Source organism: Protopterus annectens, chromosome 11.part0 (assembly GCF_019279795.1).
Source record: "Protopterus annectens isolate FY-2018-M chromosome 11.part0, PAN1.0, whole genome shotgun sequence".
In the NCBI taxonomy this organism is placed as follows: Eukaryota; Metazoa; Chordata; order Ceratodontiformes; family Protopteridae; genus Protopterus; species Protopterus annectens.
This window is the reverse complement of record NC_056745.1, coordinates 180,378,868-180,399,602: the sequence shown is the minus strand read 5'-3', so window position 1 is coordinate 180,399,602 and position 20,735 is coordinate 180,378,868. Positions and strand designations below refer to the sequence as shown.

Here is a 20,735-nt window from a genome sequence, read left to right as displayed (position 1 = left end):
TGGAGCATCTAGTAATTTTGCCTTAACATGATCAGGTAGAATCTGTTCCTTTAACCAAGCATGCCTCCTAATGACAGAACCCATAACTGCGGCCCTGCAAGAGGTCTCTAGAGAATCAAAACCACATTGCACTTGTTCAGTTGCATGCAATAAATCCTGCATTTCCTTATTTTCTGCACAATCAGAATTTGCTAACATTTTCTGTTTTAGCAGTGACATTAAGTATTGTTGATATTTAAGCATATGAAATTGACAATGTAAAGCCCTCACAGCCAAAGTAGCAGAAGTGTAAACCTTTTCCCCCCATCTGTCTAGAGCCCTAGAATCCCTGTCAGATGGGATAGGGTTTTTTGCAGTAGAAACTTTGACCCCTTTGGGACCCTGAGAAATAGTTTCTGGATCAGCAGCAGGGTTTTTATAAAGAAATTTATGTGAGTCTGGAACCCTGTAGTATCTGTCTGGTTTTACAGGGGCAGGGAGTAAAGAGTCTGGAGAAAGGGCAGACTCTGAAAATACATCATCTACAATGTCTAACACAGGGGGAATAGCAAGCGGCCTGTGCTGAAGTAGTAAAAGAAAATGTCTAAGCCTTTTCTTTGATTCTGAGTAGTCTTGGCTCTCCCAGTGGAAGTGCTCCCTCATGGTATGCAGGGTTCCCCCAAAAGATAAATCCTCAGGAGGAGAGGCTGAAGGAATAGATTCTTCAGCATCAGAATCCTCATAGGGAGGAAGAGAGTAGTCCTGCTCAGAAGAGGAGTCAGAGGAAATGGAAACCTGATCTGAAGATTCATATTCTGTCTCTTGCCTAGACCTCTTATCAGGAGGGGGATGGGAACCCCTGATCAAGGTAATTAGGTCTTCGGTTATTTTGAGCATCTGCTTTTTAGGCATGGAAGTCTGTCCAGGAGAATGCTGTACTTGTTTCTTTGTCTTTAGAGCTGCTTTAGTCTTTGCTTTGGAAGCTGAGGTAGGCTTTACATATAGCTGTGTAGGTCTGAAAACACTCTCAAAAGCCGATGCCTGCTCAGCGGCTCCGGACCCATCTGAGGGAATAATTTCTGAGTGTCCAATACCTTGAGTATCCAGAAGCCTAGCTGGCTCCACGTGGGAATCGGCAGTGGCCTGTGGCTCTGAGGTAGTGGGCGTTAGGGGCTGCGAAAGCACCTCACTGAGAACCTGCGACTGGCTTAGCGGAAGCCTCGTCATCGGTTTTGGACCTCGGATGCCTGTCCTTTTCCTTTTCCTTGCACTTTTTATAAACTCTGGTCATCGGTTGTTCTGATAGCATTATATAATTGAATCTTCGGCCAAAGTAATGAAAGGCAAAATCGTACCGATGCTTAATAGTGCGTTGGTTAAATCTAGTGCAAAACCAACAGCTAGCAACGTTGTGATCAGGGCCTAGGCAAGGAATACAGTAAGAATGAAAATCCTTATGAGGTATTTGCTTCCCACAAGAAATACAATTGTTAACTTTTTCTGACATCGGTCTGGAGCAAGAAAAAAGTTTCCCCAATGGGGTACTTAGCTTTAATAGTGACTTCGGATCTGAAATTCGCGCGGCAAGAAAAAACGAAGAAAATGGCGTCGGCTGCATCTTTTATACCCCCTGGTGCACTGACGTCAGGGAAGAGGCGACAGCAACCGACGCCGGACCTAGACTTTGGAATTCAGGCCGACTGCGGGTAGCCTGCCAGCAGGATAACCCAAGTGTAATGACTGCAACTGTGAAACACGATGAACATCACTCTGTGCACTTCTGACTCACATGATATTTTCAATAAACTGCTATTAAAAGAAACACAAAAAAATAAAGCTGCTGGACAAACATACCCTCATAAGAGTGATAAGAGTGTAGGTGTGCCCATTTTTAATTACCTTAACTTTCTTGAAAGGCTCCACCTGAATGTATAGACCCTTCATGTAATACTCTTCCCCCCATTTATTTTCTTTGTCCCTGGTAACAATTGAACTTCACTCTTTGGTCACTCTATAGGCCAGTTCATTCCTTGAGATGCAGAAGCCCTACCTGCCCATTTGTTCTTTTCAGGGTAACAGCTGAGCAGCTCACAGTAGTGCCATCCCTAATCTGGTAGTAAATGCCTAGCAATGGGTGTCAGCGAGTACGTGTGCCAGTCACTTGTACATGTAACACATCTCCTTCAACAGCATCCTGCCTTCTCAAACCCAGTGCTCCAATGTGGTAACACATCTCTACTAGGGATGCTGCCACAGGACTGGGTGTCCTGGACATGCTCTGCACAGTCTCCTCATGTCACTTATCCTTCCCCTTGCCAGCATCAACAGTTGCCCGAGTTACTAATCAAACCTGGATTACCTGGGTTGTAGTCAGGCCCTTATCCCCCATGACAATGTAACTGGCTACTTCATGCAGTATTTTTTTAGCAACAAAACAAGTGATGCTGTAAGCAAAACAAACAAATACAAAGACGTTAGCAAAAAAATACATATCGGTCACTAACACAAGCAGACGTTTCATCTGGTCTTCTGAAATAATTATACTGCAGATAGTATTGACCATTCTGTAAAATGATATAATTATCTCAATCTCAGCTCTTAACAATACACATTTAAATGCACTGATGCTTTAAAGACTTGGTCAGAAAAGGGAAGGAGTGAATGTTGCTATAATCTCAAATCCACAGACTCGGAGACAGATTAAGGAGAGGTCAAACAGAAGGAGCAAAGTGAATCATAGAGATTAAACACTCCACATCTGTTCACTATCAAGAATTTCTAGGAATTTCTAAAACTGGAATATAAGTCAAATGACATGAAAAACAGTAAAAACTATACTGCTAGTTTTACAGAAGCAACATTTTCTTACAAACAGCCACATTTGCAGTTTTGGAAGTAGTACAGAAGGACAAAACTCTAAACAGTTAATATACGAATAGCTAAGGAAAAGCCTCACTCTGAGGAATTACTGAATCAAGGCGTATGTGTTATTTTAACAATATTAAAATGCTTATAAGAAAATAGCACAAACAGAAGTTATAGTCTGTGATGCAATCTTCTAATTTAAGGCTGAAGCTCGACAACGTATTATTACACTGGAAAATTAGGAATCTTATACCCAATATCAACAGAAAGAAGTAAAGGGACTTGCATCCTTATGTGTTCCTGCTCACTTACATTACTATACATTTCACACACCATGCATTGAAGAGTACCGCTGTGCTCAGGATGATTTAAATATGCTTTGTTAGTACTACACGTTCTATCCACTGAAGGCAAGGAGGTGGAGGGGGGCACAGCTCATGTGAAGGCACTTACATCACCACCTATGAGAGATGATCATCTTTATGTCTTCTCCCCCTTTACCCCTTCAACCTTAAGGTGGACTTACAGTCACATCATAGGACCTTACCTTGTTTCTCTGCCAGTCATCTGTAATAAAATCCAGCTTATTTTAGGAATTGTTACTGCAGCTAACTAGTGGCACCCCACTCCACGTCTGAAGGGTGACAGCTGTCCACTGAATGATAACTACTGTTCCATCAACTGACTACTGAAGAAAACTATTCTGCAATCTTGAACTTAGCAACTTACAGTAAAATCAGAACTTACTAGCTCAATGTACCGTACCACATAGACACAAGTAGGGTTACTGCTTTAAATTTAAAGGTGAAAGGCCCAAATTGTAGGACAATTTTTAATTAAACAGGGAGGAGCATTGATCCATATGGAACTTTTTCAGACTCAGCCTGGGTCTGGGTAAGTGGCTTGCTCAGAGTTTCACAGGTAAGCAAATGGAGGCTGAGGGAATCAAACCCTGGACCACAGGAGGCAAAGCTAATACATGTACCTCAACACATAAATACATTAGTGAACTGGTCTGTTTTGGAACCTTTTTAACACAGACACAGACACAGACAGACACACACAGACAGACACACACACACAGACACACACACACACACACACAGACACACACACACACACACACACACACACACACACACACACACACACACACACACACACACACACACACACACACACACACACACACACACACACTTCAACCAGCATGTTTTTGGAAGGTTAAGGTTAAATGCCTGAAGAAAACTCCATGCAGCTTCAAGAAGAACATTGATACTCCACAAAGAAGGTGCCTGCATGTCAGAACTGAACCTCAGACCTTAAAAGCTGTAAGGCAGGGTTCTTAATACTGAGCAAATGTAATGCCTAGCTCACATCTTTCAGTTTTTCCAAACTTCATAAAGTTTCAGGCTGTACTTAATATGGTAAATCCCCTACACAGTACAAAAAGTACAGTTTTGTACCTACCATAAATGTAGATGTTCGAGGATCCACATTGCTGCAGTCCTAACTATTGGGTAGTCCGCTGTCCAGTCGGCGAATACGCATGACCATATCTTCAGTCTTTTCTTGCCCCAGATGTCAGAAGACCCTAAAAGACAAGGCCCAAAACCAAAATACCAAAAGCCCTGCACCAAACTTATCTACAAGATAGATATATATATATATATATATATATACATATATACAATAATAAACAGCAACTCACACCACCACCCTAAACACAGAGGGAAGCAATGTGGATCCTCAACATCTACATTTATGGTAGGTACAAAACTGTACTATGTTCTTCGTCCCACATTGCTGCAGTCCTAACTATTGGGTAGAATCCCAAAGCAGAGGTAAGGAGGCTGGCAAATCATAAAGAAGCAGGAGCTGACAACATGCCTTGCAAAATAGCTGTGGCAAAACCAGCCCTAGACTTAGAGTAGAGAGGAAGGTGATAATGCTTAGAGAAAGTATGCACTGAACTCCAAGTAGCTGCCTCCAAATATCCTTAGTTGCCACCCCCCTAAGAAATGCTGTTGAAGTGGCAGTAGCCCTAGTGGAATGAGGCCTAATCCCAGCTGGAATTTCCTTGCCATGATGGGAATAACAAAGGCAAAACCCAATCCACCTAGAAATAGTTTGTTTTGACACAGGCTTGCCCTGAGAACTCAAAGCAAAAGAAACAAACAACTGCTGAGACTGTCTAAAATCCTTAGTCCTGCTCAAATAATAACGCAATTGCCTGTGTACATCTAAAGTATGCAAAATCTGTTCCCCTTTATTTTGGGGATCTGCATAAAACGTAGGCAAATGAATAGTTTGGTTTAAAGCCACAGTAGAAACCACTTTAGGCATAAAGGAAGGATTTAATGATACCCTATCCTTATGAAAAATCAAAAGGCTCAACCGCCATAAGGGCCTGTAACTCAGAAACCCTTCTTGCAGAAGTAATGGCCAACAAAAAAGCAGTCTTCCATGACAAGTATTTCAGTTCAGCAGTAGCTGCAGGCCCAAAAGGGTGTAGAGTAAGTTTCTCCAACACAAAATTGAGATCCCAAGCAGGAGTAGGAGCTCGGGGTCTTATATTCTTTGCCCCTCTAAGAAATTGCTTGAACAAAGGATGCGAAAACAATGGTGGGTCACAATCATAGTGAGCTGAAATTGCTGCAGCATGAATCTTAATGGAAGAGAAAGACAAACCTTTGTCCAATAACTCAGTAAGATATTGAAGAGCCACACTCAAATTAGGCTCTGAAATCTCCAAATTCTTTGCTGCAGACCAAAATAAAAATCTCTTCCACTTTCCTTGTACTAGGTCTTCTGGCTTCCATAATCACATTTAAAACTTGTTGAGGAAGTTGAGACCTGCTGTCTTTCAAAACAGAATATGCCAGGCTGTTAGATGAAGAGAGTGAAGCTTGACATTGAGCAGACCGTCCTTCTGGGACAACAGATGTGGAATCAAGGGTAAAGGCCATGGAGGCTTCTTTACCAGACTCCTCAGTAATGGGTACCAGTGCTGCGAGGCCAATCTGGAGCTATTAAAATCATCCTTGGCTTGTCTTGTCTGACCTTTAGAAGCACCTTTGGAAGAAGAGGCAGAGGTGGAAACGCATACACATGAAGATTTTTCCAACTGAAAGAAAGAGCATCCACTTTCCAAGCTGTGTGATGAAACCTCTTTGTGCAAAACTTTGGCAGCTGGTGGTTCAGTGGAGAAGCGAACAGATCTATGTCTGGAGTTCCCCAGGACACTGTCAACTTTTGAAATACATGAAGATCCAGTTTCCACTCGTGGGGATCCATGATTTGTCTGCTTAACACATCTGCTAAGGAGTTCTGTGCCCGCAGAAACCTTGCCTGAAGAGTTAGTTGCAAGCTGCCATAAAATTATTGCTTGCCTGCACAATGGGTAAGAATGTGTTCCCCTTGTTTGTTGATGTACCACATGACAGTTGTGTTGTCTATTAGAATCAACACCTGCCCTGGAAGAAGTAACTCCTTGAAAGCCATTAATGCAAACTGGACTGCTAACATCTCCTTCATGTTGATATGTAGATGCTGTAGTCTGGCAGGCCACTTGTCTTGTATCCACTTTCCATTTAGATGAGCTCCCCAAGCAATGTCGAGGCATCTGTCGTTAAAATCTGACTCGCCTCTGGCGGTCACAGAAAGTCCCTTGTTTAGGTGACATTCCTGAGCCCACCACAAAAATTCTTTTGAAGGCAAGGTATTATTTGAATGACAGTGTCCAAATCCTGGCAGTGCTGTGTCCATACATTTTGAGATACCATTGCAGCTTCCTCATATGCAGTTTGGCATTGGGAAGCACCAGAAGATGCCATGAACCCTAATGCTTGAAGGACTGTCCTTGCAGTCAGCACGGACTGATGAGATAGTTGATGGAAGTAAAGTGAAAGATTCTTTTGTTTGTCCGGGTTAAAAGGCCATCTGGGCTGCTGTATTCAGTCTCACACCCAGAAAGCACATGTCTTGAGAGGGTACTAGTCTGGACTTTATCTCGTTCACAGAATACCCTAGGCATCTTAGTACTGCTATGACATATTCCAGATGCTGTAGAAGATCTTCTTTTCTTGAGCCAGAATCAGGCAGTCGTCCAAGTAAGGATAGATTTGAATTCCTTTTAGCCTGAAGTAAGCTATCACTGGAGCCAGAACCTTTGTGAATACTCTGGGCGTAGATAAGCCAAAGGGCAATGCAGAGAACTGATAATGAGAATTTCCAGCTCGGGTACTTCCTGCAACTTAGTGTTATTGGCACATGAAGGTAAGCTTCCTTGAGATCTAAAGTTACCATCCAGTGATCTTTGCCCAGCAGAGGTAAAAGCTGTTGTAACGTCAACATCTTGAACTTGGGAATGTCCAGATAAGTGTTGAGGATAGATAAATCCAAAATTGGTCTCCACGCCCTTCTTTGGTACTAGGAACAGAATAAAATCCTAGGCCTTTCTGATACAGGGACTGGCTGAATGGCCCCTATTTGGTGTAACAGAGTAATTTGCTTGTGAGCCTGAGGAACTTCTGGCATGCCCTTGAGGGGCAATGTATGGAAATAAAACCTGTAACCGTGGTGAATGATATCCAACACCCATCTGTCTTGAGTAATTAAATCCCAATTTTCTTTGAAAGAGACAGTCTTCCTCCCAAAGGAGCTGCCAGACGAGAATCTACTGGCAGCTGAAAAGGCAGGTCATTGGGTCTGTTTACGAAAGGACTCCCTCACCAGAAGTCTGAGCAGGTGAACTCCTGTTCTAGGCCTGAAAGAACCTTGAGCTCTGCCCCTACCACGTCTAGACCTACCCCTAGACTGAGAATCATAAGCAGGATATGTCCATCCCTTAGTAGGCCAATTTCTACTAAACAAATCTTTAACAGTTTGCATAGACTTAGCTTTGTCCTCCATTTCTTCAGAACCAAACAACACATCAGACTGTAAAGGAGCATCCAAAATCCTTGTCTTAACATGCTCAGCTAAATTCTGATCCCTCAACCAGGCATGCCTGCGAAGAACAGAACTAGTGGCAGCCACCGGCCTGCACAGCATCAAAACCACATTGCAAAGAATGCTTACCCACTTGTTCAGACACATGAAGTAAATCCAGCAACTCTTTACACTCTATACCTTCCAAAGCATCCACCTTAGATTTCAATTGAGAAAGGAGATAATTTTGATATTTTAGCATGTGAAATTGACAATTCAACGCCTCATGGCTAGAGTGGAAGAAGTATACACTTTCTTTCCCCACCTATCCAAAGGCCTCTTTATCAGTGTTTAACCACAGAGGCCTTAACACCTTTAGGTCCCTGAGAAACAGTTTCTGGGTCGACTCTTAAACAAATACTTATGAGCTTGGGCACCCTATAGTACCTATCAGGTTTAACAGGAGCAGGAGGCAAAGAGTCAGGGTTCAGGGAAACCTCTGCAAAACATCTTCCACCACATTCAACACAGGAGGTATAGCTAAGGGCCTATGTTGTGGTAAAATAAGAATTCCTAAGCCTTTTCCTGGAATCAGAGTAATCTTGGCCTTCCCATTTAAAGTGTTCCCTCATGGAATGCAGAGTCTCTGAAAATGAGAAATCCTCAGGAGGAGAAGCTGTAGGTGTGGAATCATCCACATCAGAATCAGAATAAGGAGGAAGGTCCTGTAAGTCTTCAGCAGAAGACGCTTCTGAATACTGTTCCAAACTCTCAAACTCAGGTTCCACCCTAGGCCTCTTATCAGGAGGGGGCATAGAGCCTCTAATCATAGTAATTAAATCTTCTGCCATTTTAAGCATATGTTTCTTTGGCACAGAACCTGAAGTGCTAGGAGAAACCCCACTGTAGCTGAACTTGGCCTACCTCTGAAAGAAGTTTTGGAAACAGTAGGAGAAGCTCTAACTATCTTGGGAACAGAGGGAAGAACAGTTACCTGAGAAGCCCCTCAGCCTGGCCTACTTCCTGAGAGGGCACATCCTGTAACAATAAAGTCTCTGCCTGAGACTCCAAAGAAACTCCTGGCAAAACCTCTGGCTCCACAGAGCCTTCTACCGTCCGGGACTGCGTTCATCCACCCTAGGCGAGCATCCGGCGGCATTACAACGTTTCCCAAACACTAACCTGGCACAGTCTAACCTTCTCTTAATAGTGCGTTTATTAAATCTAGCACAACAGCTGCAACCAACAACGTCGTGCTCAGGCCCTAAACAAGGTATACACAGTGTATGTTAATCTCTATGAGGTATCTGTTTCCCACAAGAAATACAGTTATTCACTTTTTCTGACATCCGGTTAAATACTGAGGCAAGAAAAACCAACTTTGATTCGGTCTGAAACTCCGACTTGAAATATTTCAGAACGCCAACCTAAGAACTGCTTCTGCATCAAAAGACTGGAGATATGGGTCATGCGCATTAGTACCCTGACGCCATATACTTTGGTATTCGGGCCGACTGGACAGCGGACTACCCAATAGTTAGGACTGCAGCAATGTGGGACGAAGAACATCTGGGTTATGAATAAACACACATAAATAATAAAACATTTATCTGATACAACTTAAAATGGATATTTCAACCTCTGGCTTACTTCAACTAATGATCTGAAAAATAAAATGTGGTGGATATGGATACAGATTAGGTTATTCACTGTATTTCCACTTACCCTGTGCAATCATAATCTTATTTTGTCTTATTTTTAAACCACATCCCTGGCTTCCCCATTAGAAGTACAAGACCTGTTTTTTGGGATTCCCACCACATTGAAACAAACTTAAATTAAAAAAGAAACACTTTTTGTAGGCGTCACCCACACCACAGTTACTGGGGTACAGCCAAGATCACTGTGCCTTTGAGTTTGAGTGTGTGTGTGTGTGTGTGTGTGTGTGTGTGTGTGTGTGTGACATTTTGAAGTATTGCAACTTCAGACTTTTGTAATTGCAGTTCGACTATTCCAAGGATCTCAAATACAGCCCATAATTACAATCCACAGAATTTCTTCAGGTACCCACAACAACAACTTGTTTTTTAAGGAAAGTAGTATGCATCAATTTTATTGTCTTGTTCCAATACATAGGTAAATGGATCACTTTAGCATTTCAGTGTTACTTATCCTGTAAATGAAAAAAAAAGCAAAGAGAAGTAAACAAACAATATACAGCACAACTGAAACAGAGATTAAACTACAACCAGTTCTGGTTTCTTCAGGAATAACGTGTTATTTGAGTGTCTTTCCAGCCCTCATATTTCTTTGTTCCCTATTTGTATGCATCAAACTGTCACAGACCAACATATTTTTACCTCAAAAACAATCATGAAAGACAAATTAGGCCTCTTGGCAAACCCTCCTCATAAAAGTGGTTCTTCCTAAGAAAGACATTTCCCTTTCTGTCTGAAAAGTCATTGGGGAACATCTTCTCAAAAATCCATTAAGATGACACGTTTTAACTTTTTGCCAGTGACAGTATGAATCCTCTGCTTCCCTGACCATCTGTTACTAGCATAATCCAAAGCAGTCCTTCAGGGGTTGTCGGGGTAACCACAAGGCATGACGTCATAACCCTGCAGCAGATATTCAAATCTCTGCAGCACCTTCCCTAAAAGCTGTTGTAAGAGAAAATCCTTAAACAACAGGTGAGGTCTCTCTGGTTTCCTCTGAAACTCTCATTTCAATATTTTATGCTCCAACACAAGGTTTCAAGATTATCTAAGTGATTTTCCATTTTGTGCAGTCATTTAGTAAGTTATTTAAAACTCCCTTAACAGCATTTGCCTGCACAGTAATATTGCACCAGGGGTTGCAACTTGTATGAATTCTGCGTATTGAGTAAAATAAATGACAGTAGCTAGTTGGGTACTGCAGTACTACTGTTGAGAAGTAACTTACTGCAATTTTGCCAAAAAAAGGCAGTACAGATGACAAAATTACTGTATCTACATTTTTTTCTATTCTGCCGAGTTGCACTTTTATCCAATCAGACATTGCCTTTTCTGCTCCTGATTATTTTTACTTATTTATTTATTTTTGTTAACCAGAAGGATTGATTGAAATAACTTTGGGCTCTGGAAAAGAAATTGATCAGAGCTGCACAGAATGCAAGCGGAGTTTGTGAAAATGAAATGAAAGTCAAAAGGACAGAGCTTGCTTGTGTTAGTCCGTAAAGTGGAGCTATCGGCTAACACATCACTCAGAGTCTGACTTGGGCCTGCTGTCTGTATATTAGTCTGAATGATAGTACAATACTCACAAACCATCCTGTGTTAAGACTGCACCCACCTACACACACACTCATGCACACATGCCTACAAATAAACCAGCAAGCACTTGCTGCTAACAGCAGACAATACAATACTGTGCTAAAGCATACATTATTTCACTGCAGTGCTGGATACGGCACACAAAAACTGTTCAAAAATCCACACCTTTATTAATACATCAAAACTAAGCTAAAACTGGGTCTACTGTTACCAGAATTCAGAAATGGCCAACGCATGATACTGCTGGTTTCTTTATCTGAAAGTTCCCTTTAGCAGAGTAAGTTTTAGAAATGGGATTGCTACCTTATCCTGGACTCTTTCCAAAGGCCTTTGCATATGGTAGTAAAGAAGCTATGAGACAGCATTCTGCTGGCAGTGAGATTTGAGGAGGCACATCTCTATTAATAGTTCTCCAAGTACATACACAGATATATATTTTATACATATACAAACACACACACACACAAATACATATTAAACATAGGGTAAAAATGACATACAGGCAAAAATTGCAAGAAAAAACTCAGCCAAGCTAGAATTTTCACTGTGTGATCCCTTAAACCTCCTGTAGTGAAAGCCCATGGGATATATGCAAATGACCCTTTAAGGACATCAAGTGTTTCAGTTACATAGCCTCTGAATGTCCATAACTTTTTTTTTACTTTGTAACTGGTTGTGAACCCAACTAAAATCCAAAACAAAGAGTAAAAAGGGGACACAGAAATTATTCAGTAAAAACTGCAAAAAACAAAAAAAAAACAAAAATGAGTATGTAATCACACACACACACACACACACACACACACACACACACACACACACACACACACACACACACACACAAAATGTAAACTGAATCAGCACCATACAAATTGTATAAATGTAAAACTTCACTGCTTTCTCACTTCTACTAAGATCTGCATTACTGAATTGATAGATAAAAGTACCAAGGCCAGAAAATACTTTCCCCCTTACACTTTGCTTTATTTTATGTTTGTTCAACTAACTAAAGAAAAAGCAGACATAAATGTAAATGTAAAACGTCTTTTGTGAAGAATGTGTCACTCAGTGAATGCTCACAGGAAGCACCAATAAATTTGCGCAGTACAGAAAGAATGCATTCCTACTGCTCTAGTCAGTTAATTATATAAGGAGAAATAATAACAAAATGTACTAGTTGCAAATGAAATGCCAGAGCAAATGTGTTTAGCAGAACCAGACAGGTTTTACTTACTTTCAATTACATAAAAAGAAGCACTCTGCTCCTTAGACTTCTTAATTTCACACTAAATTCATGGTACTCACTCACTGCCAGTATGAAACACCTCTCACAGGCCTAGGTTAAGCAATAATCTTTTTATTTCACAGGAGGAAATCCATCCACTGGCCAGAAGATGGCTACCTGCTCCCTACCCTGAAAGGAACTCATAAACCTGCAAGACATCTGAGGTGATCCTGTCATCCCTAGTTAACTGCAGGACTTAACTGCAGGCACAGATCAGATCAGATCAGCTCAGTCCAGAGGCCTTCAATTCCTCCCCAAATCCAATAATGCTCTGCACGTCTTGACAGCATACAGATCACTGTTTTAATTTTCAGATGGCAGTAGACTTGCCCTGACAAGCTCAAATCTCTATGTTTGTTTTATTTAAATTACAGACTTGTGTGTTCTTTGTTGCTGTACTGCTGTAAGTTACTAAACAAGGCAATGCTCTTTGTGATAATCACTTTTTTTCCTTTCTAATTTTTTGTCAGAAAAACTGAGCCCTAGCTCCCCCCTCTCTCTCTCTCTCACACACACACACACACACACACTTGATTCTTTGCCTTTTTCTAGTTTTGGGTGATTTAATTACTATTTGAGGAGTTTCTAAGAATTCCTGTTATTCCTAGTTTGCTTTTGTATATTAACATTTTAAAAAGCTCATAAGTTTGAGACTTAAAGGTTGACAACATTATTATATTTTTTTCCTTGGGCTGTTACTATTGTTTATTCTGTTCCTCTTAAGTGTAGCCCTACTACTAAGCTTGGGTCTCTTAGAAGTTTCTTTCCATTTCTAAGTATCATGGACAGGCACCATAGGTTAAAAATGTGAATGATATAGACATCAGATCCCTTTTGCTGATCATTATCCTGGACAGCGCAGTGGTGCAGCGGTTGAGTTGTCTCCTCACAGCAAGAGGGTCTCCGGTTCGATTCTCGGCTGGGGTGCCTTCTGAATGGAGTCTGCATGTCCTCCCTGCATTCATGTGGGTTTCCTCCAGGTGCTCTGGTTTCCTCCCACATTACAAAGACACGTGTCTGCAGCATTTCTCCACAGGCCTCCTCTGAAAATTGGCTTTGTTCCAAGTCAGACTTTCCCAGTTAAAAAATGTTAAATAAATAAAATAAAATAAAATCATGTTCTTTGAATTCTTTGTTTACAGGCTCAGCATCTTTCCTCTGATTGGGAGATTTGTAACTTCACTGATAAAAGAAGAATTAAAGGAAGAAAAAGACCAAATTAGTGATGAAAGGCCTTTTGCTCATGGAAGGAGAACAAACGCAGGAGACTTGGAGGTCAGAATTTCAGTAACTCAAGGAAAAGGATAAACTAGGCAAGTAAAAAGAAGAGTTTTTCAGAACCAAATTTTCCCAGAAGACCTTCCATTCTCCTCCAAAGCATTCCAGACAGGAAGAAAATGATCTATCTGTCATTGTTGTGGACCCTCCCCCCTTTATAAAACTAGGCAGGAAAAAGAATTTTCCTTTAGTACCATTGCAGCAGCAAGGGCTTTAGTGTTACCTACTGATTGGCCCCATCACAGGTTGTCAAGGGAAGACAGTGTATCCTCCCTATCTGAGGTAGAGCCAAGTACTCTTTTCTCCCACAAGCCTCACTTCTCCAAATCTGTAACATTTGATAAATCTGCTTATTTGTTTACTCCCACTGAAAACATGTTATGGTCAATTCTGATTATAATAAAATTATGGTGGTCATTCTTTAGTAATAGATAAATATGTATGCATGTGCCCTTAGCTCCACAGCATAGTTTGGCTAACAGGAACTGCTCTGCCTTGCTTCCTGGGTCATATTTTACTTTGGAGGCTCCAGTCTTGACCTCAATACACTTGGGGTAATTTGAACACCACTGGGTTCTAGTTCGTAGTTGACTGGAATCTCAGCAAAGATGGCTATTGACATTGGGGGGTTCTGGAGACTCTTTTAGCTGCCGATGGCACATTTGGCACCAATTCCCTTTTCTCAGACACATCCCTTAGTTCTGATGCTCATCATTGATGGACAAACAGCAGCTTAAATGTCATTGCATTTAGCATTGTTTCACATCTTGGCTTATTGACATTCAAGTCTTAGGTGCCGAGATCATATTTGACTGAACTGGCCTGACAAATACCTCTCCATGTTGAGGGGGGCTCCCCTGCATCTGCATCAGTCTATCTGTCTCTGACCTTGACTTCTTCAATGTTGGTGCTTTTGAAACAGACTACATTGGTAACTGACATAGCACTGAAGCTGAACCCACAAGGATGACTGCATAAAGGCCCCATCCCCATCACTGTACCAATCTCATCCCAGGAGAAATCTATACCTATGTTTGTGGTCTCCAACCTTTAAAATCAGGGCAGAGGTTTGGACATCTACCAGCAGGATCGGCATGACACATTTGGGTCTCTGTTGCCTTTCTTATCTTCCCCACTGTCTCTCTCACCAAGAACAGATTCCAGAGATAAGTATTTGTGCAAGAGGAGATACTTAGATTCTCCTTTGAGTGCAGCATAAGGGGTGTGCTGCACTCCAGAGTGTTGCTGTCCTTTAGATAAGATGTTAAACTGAGGCCCCATCTGCTTGAGTTGGTGGTAGTTCAGGTGGATGTAAAAGATCCCACAACATCTATCATAAACAGTAGGGAAGTTCTCCAGTGCCATGGCCGAATTTCCCCTAGTAGTATAAATCCCACCTCAGGTCTCCACCAAAAAGAGGATACTAGCCTAGTGGGACTAGCCTGGTCAACAAAGAATGGATGGATGGATGGATGGATAGATAGATAGATAGATAGATAGATAGATAGATAGACAGACAGACAGACAGATAGATAGATAGATAGATAGATAGATAGATAGATAGATAAATGTTGCCATCTCCAAACACTGACATTTGCAGTGGACAAGATTCCCCTGTATCTCCCCTCTGTGTCTCAAAGTTTGAAAAGATACTTACATTTCTCAGAAAGAGTGGGGGATGACCTCAGGAACCCCTTTCCTCAGCCAGCAAGATCCTACAGTAGGCATTTCAGATGTCTCCTCATCCTCCTGTGTGGTTCGCCTGGCTATTGAGATGATTGCTTTCATTATGCAGCAGAGTTTGGAAAGAATGTGATGCAACAGCCACTGTGAACAGGAAACTGAGTAAGACAATCCAGGCAAGATGCCAGTTATTGACTCTTTTGTAGGGGCAGCTGTTCTCAATGGGAGAACTAACACCTCAGAATCTGGTGGTTTGTCCTCTAAGATCTTAGACCATTTTGGTAAGCATATCTTTGCATCCCTTACTTTCTCCTCTGAGTTCTAACTTATCTATTGCATATGCTTTGCTTCTAGAAGGACTTTACAGAGCAGTTCAACAAGACATTGAAGCAGTTGTCAAAGGAGGCGTAAGGAAGGACTAAGTTAATTTCCCAGGTGGTGATTACTGACATCCTTCCAAATTAGCCATTTTCCTACTAAAGGATAACAAGGATGGTGCAGATCAGGCAGCAGGTACTGGCATAGCTATTTTCTACCACACCTGGCTTTGCCAGAATGATTTTGCTGAGACATATCCTAACTGATTGTCCCCCCTTAAAGACATTGTCCTATTCAGCACACATGTAAAAGAGAAGTTAAAAGAAAACAAACATGATAGTAAGACTTTAATGGCTACTGCCATCTGCTTTCAAAAATGAGCCATCCAAGAAGTCCACCACATAAGAGAATGTCAATATTTTATTCCATAACCTTTTTAGTACCAAAGAAAACAAAAGATCGTGCCCCCATACTAGAAATCTGTCATACCCACACTAAATCTAAGCAGAACAAATCAGTTCACTTTCAAAACTATGTTTTGGATGGCTATGCTTTCCTGACCTTGAATATGCATACCTCCACATTAAGACACCCATGGATTTGAGGATTTAAGTATGCTTTTGGGTGACAGTAGTTATAAGATCTCAGCTCTCCCATCTGATCTCCCTTCGGCCTTCATGGTATTCATTAAACACATGAGTGTAGTGGCAGCAAATCCAAAGACTTCTTGGAGCAAAGACATTTCCCTGTCTATATCATTGGCTCCTATCTCCCCCTACTATTGATATACTAGTTGTAGCAAGGCAGTCTTTACTGTACCTGTTCCAGGTCTAAAACATTACAGTGAGCATCACAAAGTGTGAGTCTCCTTCAAGAAAGAATCTCCCGCTGTAGCGGGCAGTCTCTCTTTTGATATCATCGGGCTTTGTTCATGTACGAACCTTTGTCTGAAAATGCTAGGACACATGTCAGCTACAATCTTTTCTTCTTCTATGTTCAACTTCACATATGGATCCTGCAGTCACCCCTAAGAGCACAATGGAATCATTCATCAGGTCTGTTATTGGATACAGTTAGAATTTCACATTCTTAATTTGTAACCACAACGAAAAGCAGTCACGAAATAAGACCCTTCGCCACCAGGAAATCAGTCCAAGCACGTTTATTGTAAAACACTATAAGCAAAGCTTGTAGCCAACAACATAAAGCATGTAAACGCCTTAATCCACAAACCAACAGACAGTCTGTTAGTTTGTGGATTAAGGCGTTTACATGCTTTATGTTGTTGGCTACAAGCTTTGCTTATAGTGTTTTACAATAAACGTGCTTGGACTGATTTCCTGGTGGCGAAGGGTCTTATTTTGTGACTGCTTTTCGTTGTGGTTCCAGTTTGTTTGCAGATCACATTCTTAATTTGTCTTTTGGCAGCCCTTTCACCTCCTAATTCCCTTGGCGATGGTTACCATGGTTGCATCTTTCCTTGGGTGAGGATGGGGGACATCGTCAGGGATGAATGGTCCATGGTGCATGGCTTCTGTTTTAGGCCCAAAGTACTACAAAACATTTAAGAACAATAATTTAAAGTCTTTAAAAAATACAAAAAACAAATACAGTTTAATAATTATGCTAAATTAGACACAATATGATAAAGCAGCTGTTTGTATTTATTTACTTACTTATTTTTCATAATTTGAAGTAGAATGTAGGGATGATTTTGGCTAAGGGATATTTCTGTGATGGACATCGGGTATGACTCTGAGCAGGAGGTGGCTTATCTAGCAGCCATCTGATTTGGATTGCAATTTGTCTGGTTGGGAAATACCATCTGAACAATTATTTGCTGTCGCTTCCTGCACTAATGCTTAAGATGACAGACATGGATAAGGCAGACAGTGAACCCTTTTAGAAATTTACATCCATTGTACAACCTTAAGCAAAACTACTCCACTCACTAGTAAAAATTGGCAGTAGCAGCTGGACTCTCCAGAAAACACACTGATGCATCTTAAGGTATTCTAGAAAGCAGGTCATTCAGACTATGTGATGCAGTGCAAAACAAGTGACATCATAAATGTGAAACAGGTCAGAGAGCGGCTTACCTTGTCCATGAAGACGAAGAAGAGAATGAGTAATATTAACTCTGCTAGTAGGATAAGAAGCAAAACAATGAAGAACTGAAAAAAAAGGTAATAAAACACAGAAATGTCAGTAAATCTGCAAGGGATAGCTGTAAAGAAAAACAAAGCAAATACAGAGCAGATCTAAGCATTTAGTAACCCATACAGGACAATACTCTTTCAAAGATCATGATGTTTACTTCCCTTGTTCAGTCCCACCCTACCCAGAGGTTCTGTACTAGCATTATACATTTTTTTTTCTGTGAAAATGTTTTCATCACGAGCCTCATGCATTACCTTCTTCTGAAGTAAAGACCACATGGATGGTGCTAGAACCACTCAAAGTACAATTCTGCCATTGAGAAGAACACAAGGTGGCAGGAATCTTTGAGAGACCACCTGCACTTAATCTAGAGGGACAGAGCAAGATGAGTTGCTACAGTTTGTATCACAAATGAATCATACAATGCATTTTAGTAGACGTGTACAGGAGCAAGGGAGATCACTGCCTCATATGTGTCACTTGTGGTACCATCTGAATGTGCTCTTTTCTGATCCATCACCTGCCTTGGATAATGTCTTATTGATCTAAGCCACAATCAGAATAGGATCGATTCTAGTGCACTACACACACGTTATACAGCAGACTGGTCATATTCCAGTCACTGTGTCACAGTTAAACCAGACCAGGATGGTTTGTATCAATAGTACAACTTTATTAAATACATCAGTTTTTATTCATAACATGTTCATTTACATTCCTTGACCAATGCACTGCACTGCAATGAAACCTGAAACTCTCTCTTAGTCTAGTGTTAAACAGTTTACAATATTGTGAATGTGGTATGTACTGCTGTTCTCAAGGAAAGCCTTGCTACAATTCTTGTGAAGTTTTCCACTTTAGTACCTTACAAAGCAATCTACTCACTCTGTTTTCTATATGTGTTGTAAAAGTCTAATTTTCCTTAGGGAATCCATTTGCTTTTGTTTTCTATATACACTCTTAAGTCTTGTTTTCTGAGCTTTACCATTAGTAAGTATCATGGCCAGAATGCCTAATGTCTCAAGTAGTGATCAGTACATAGGAGACTTCTTCCCCGAGCCTGTAAGCCTTTTTGGGGTGTTCCAGTCTCCATTCATATGCTTTTATATGTCAGGAAAGGAGTAATACAGTGCAGGACAATACAGGGAAAGTTACTAATCAGGTGCCTCCCATCATTTAGCTGTAGTGCTGAAGATCAAATCTGAGTCATCTTTTTTAGGTGTCATATCTGCTTAACAATACAGTAAAATGTGATGCCTCTGTCAGCAGCATCACATGTTATAAGCAGTCCGTGACCACAAACTTAGATTTTTATCAATAAATAAAAGAAAAAGACTACAGCATAATGTTTTACTAAATCTTGGTGTTTTGGTGCAAAACATGGCCTTTCCACGAAAGTACCAGGATTTAACTTGTCATGCCATTTGCCATTTATTTATTCACTGGCATTGGTGTCATTGGATGTGAGTTTTTTTATCCTAGTCTTGTTTCCACTGGTGGTCTTGGAGCCTTACATAACAGATAGTCATAAATCAAAGAATCTGGCTGAACACAGTAATACTGAGTCCTATGGCTACATGACACCCACCATAAATACAGTATATAATACACACACACACAATTCAAACATGCCATAGAAATGGTAACTTACACTTAAAAGGAGGCACTTATTTTCCCTGATAGCACCCAGGCAGCCTAGAAAGCCTGTCACCATTACGACTGTCCCCACAGCAATCACCAGGTTTGCTGCTGAGAGGGAAGGAAAGGATGGAGAAAAGGTAGCAAAGTTGCCTTGGGACACTGAAAGCCATATCCCAACTCCTAGCAGTCCGCAGCCACACAGCTGAAAAAAAACAATCATGGTGTTACTCCAATGGCATACAAAATCCAGGAATAAATATCACAGCGGTACAGCATTCACTGAGATTTCCTGTTCTAAAGACTAAATCAAATACTTTTTCATCATGTAGTTATTACATCTGAATATTATAAAACAACTGCAGCAGGTGTTATTCAAACAGCTACATGATGTGGTGGAGCATTACTATACATTTTTTAAAGAACTATCAAAGAATACAAGACAATGCCAACATTTCAACATGGTTCAGTTTACTTAATTTATGTTCATTTGTAAAGGTTCTGTGCTAAAAGAGATTTTGCCTTATTCATGCAGAAGGAGGACGTACTCTGACCATACATGTAAACACTCACATTAAATGGTGCCTAATTTCTCCATCCACATCATTGAGAATCAAGTCAACCTTGTGCTTCCTGACTAGGGAGGCGTGTAAAAGAATAAATTCCAAAGCCAGCCAAACAAACAGATGATAAAAAATGATGACCGCTTAACTAGTAGTGATTTTTAGTAACTTTTACTGCTTTTAATAATAAAATAATAATCCAGTAGTATAACTTAGTGCTATCATCCCTCTTGACAATCACACTGGGACTTCATCAGAGTTAAAGGTTTGCTGAATGAAGAGACTGAGGAGAACGATAGTTTATTTTGCCTCTTGAATCGCTCTTCACAGGCAGCAGGCAACCTTGGAGCCAAAGGAGCAACAAATGCACTGAATCCTAAGGCATCTGCGTTTAGTGTTAATACATGGTTAACCAACTTTAACCGAGAATATCATTTTTCTGATGGGGTGGATAGAGGTTCAGTGACGGCGCAATTAAAACAATTTGAAAAACTATTGGTTCAATGTAGAACTTTGCAGGTTGACACTGGTTACCTGAACGAATGCTTGAGGGTGAAACGTGTACCCAAAGGACTACATTTGCGGAAGTTCTGAAATGGTTTGGAAGAGAATTCGATTTTACACCAAAACCTTTTGGATTTGTTTGACAAGACAGGATTAGAAATCATTAAGCTGATGGTGTCAGAGGTCTATATGCCTTTATCTATGAATCCTATT

At 40.8% G+C, this 20,735-nt stretch overlaps 1 protein-coding gene across 6 annotated transcripts in view; it reads right to left on the bottom strand.

Annotated features, from left to right (window-relative positions):
• The window catches only part of TSPAN9 (tetraspanin 9), a 2,052,609-nt gene that overhangs the window by 215,592 nt on the left and 1,816,282 nt on the right, over positions 1–20,735 (bottom strand). For all 6 annotated transcript variants that reach the window (XM_044087579.1, XM_044087580.1, XM_044087581.1 and 3 more), the window contains 2 exons: positions 19,469–19,660; positions 17,757–17,831 (listed from right to left, as the gene is read on the bottom strand). In XM_044087579.1, the coding sequence (XP_043943514.1) occupies positions 17,757–17,831; positions 19,469–19,660 (267 nt within the window). The remainder of the gene's footprint in view (positions 1–17,756; positions 17,832–19,468; positions 19,661–20,735) is intronic.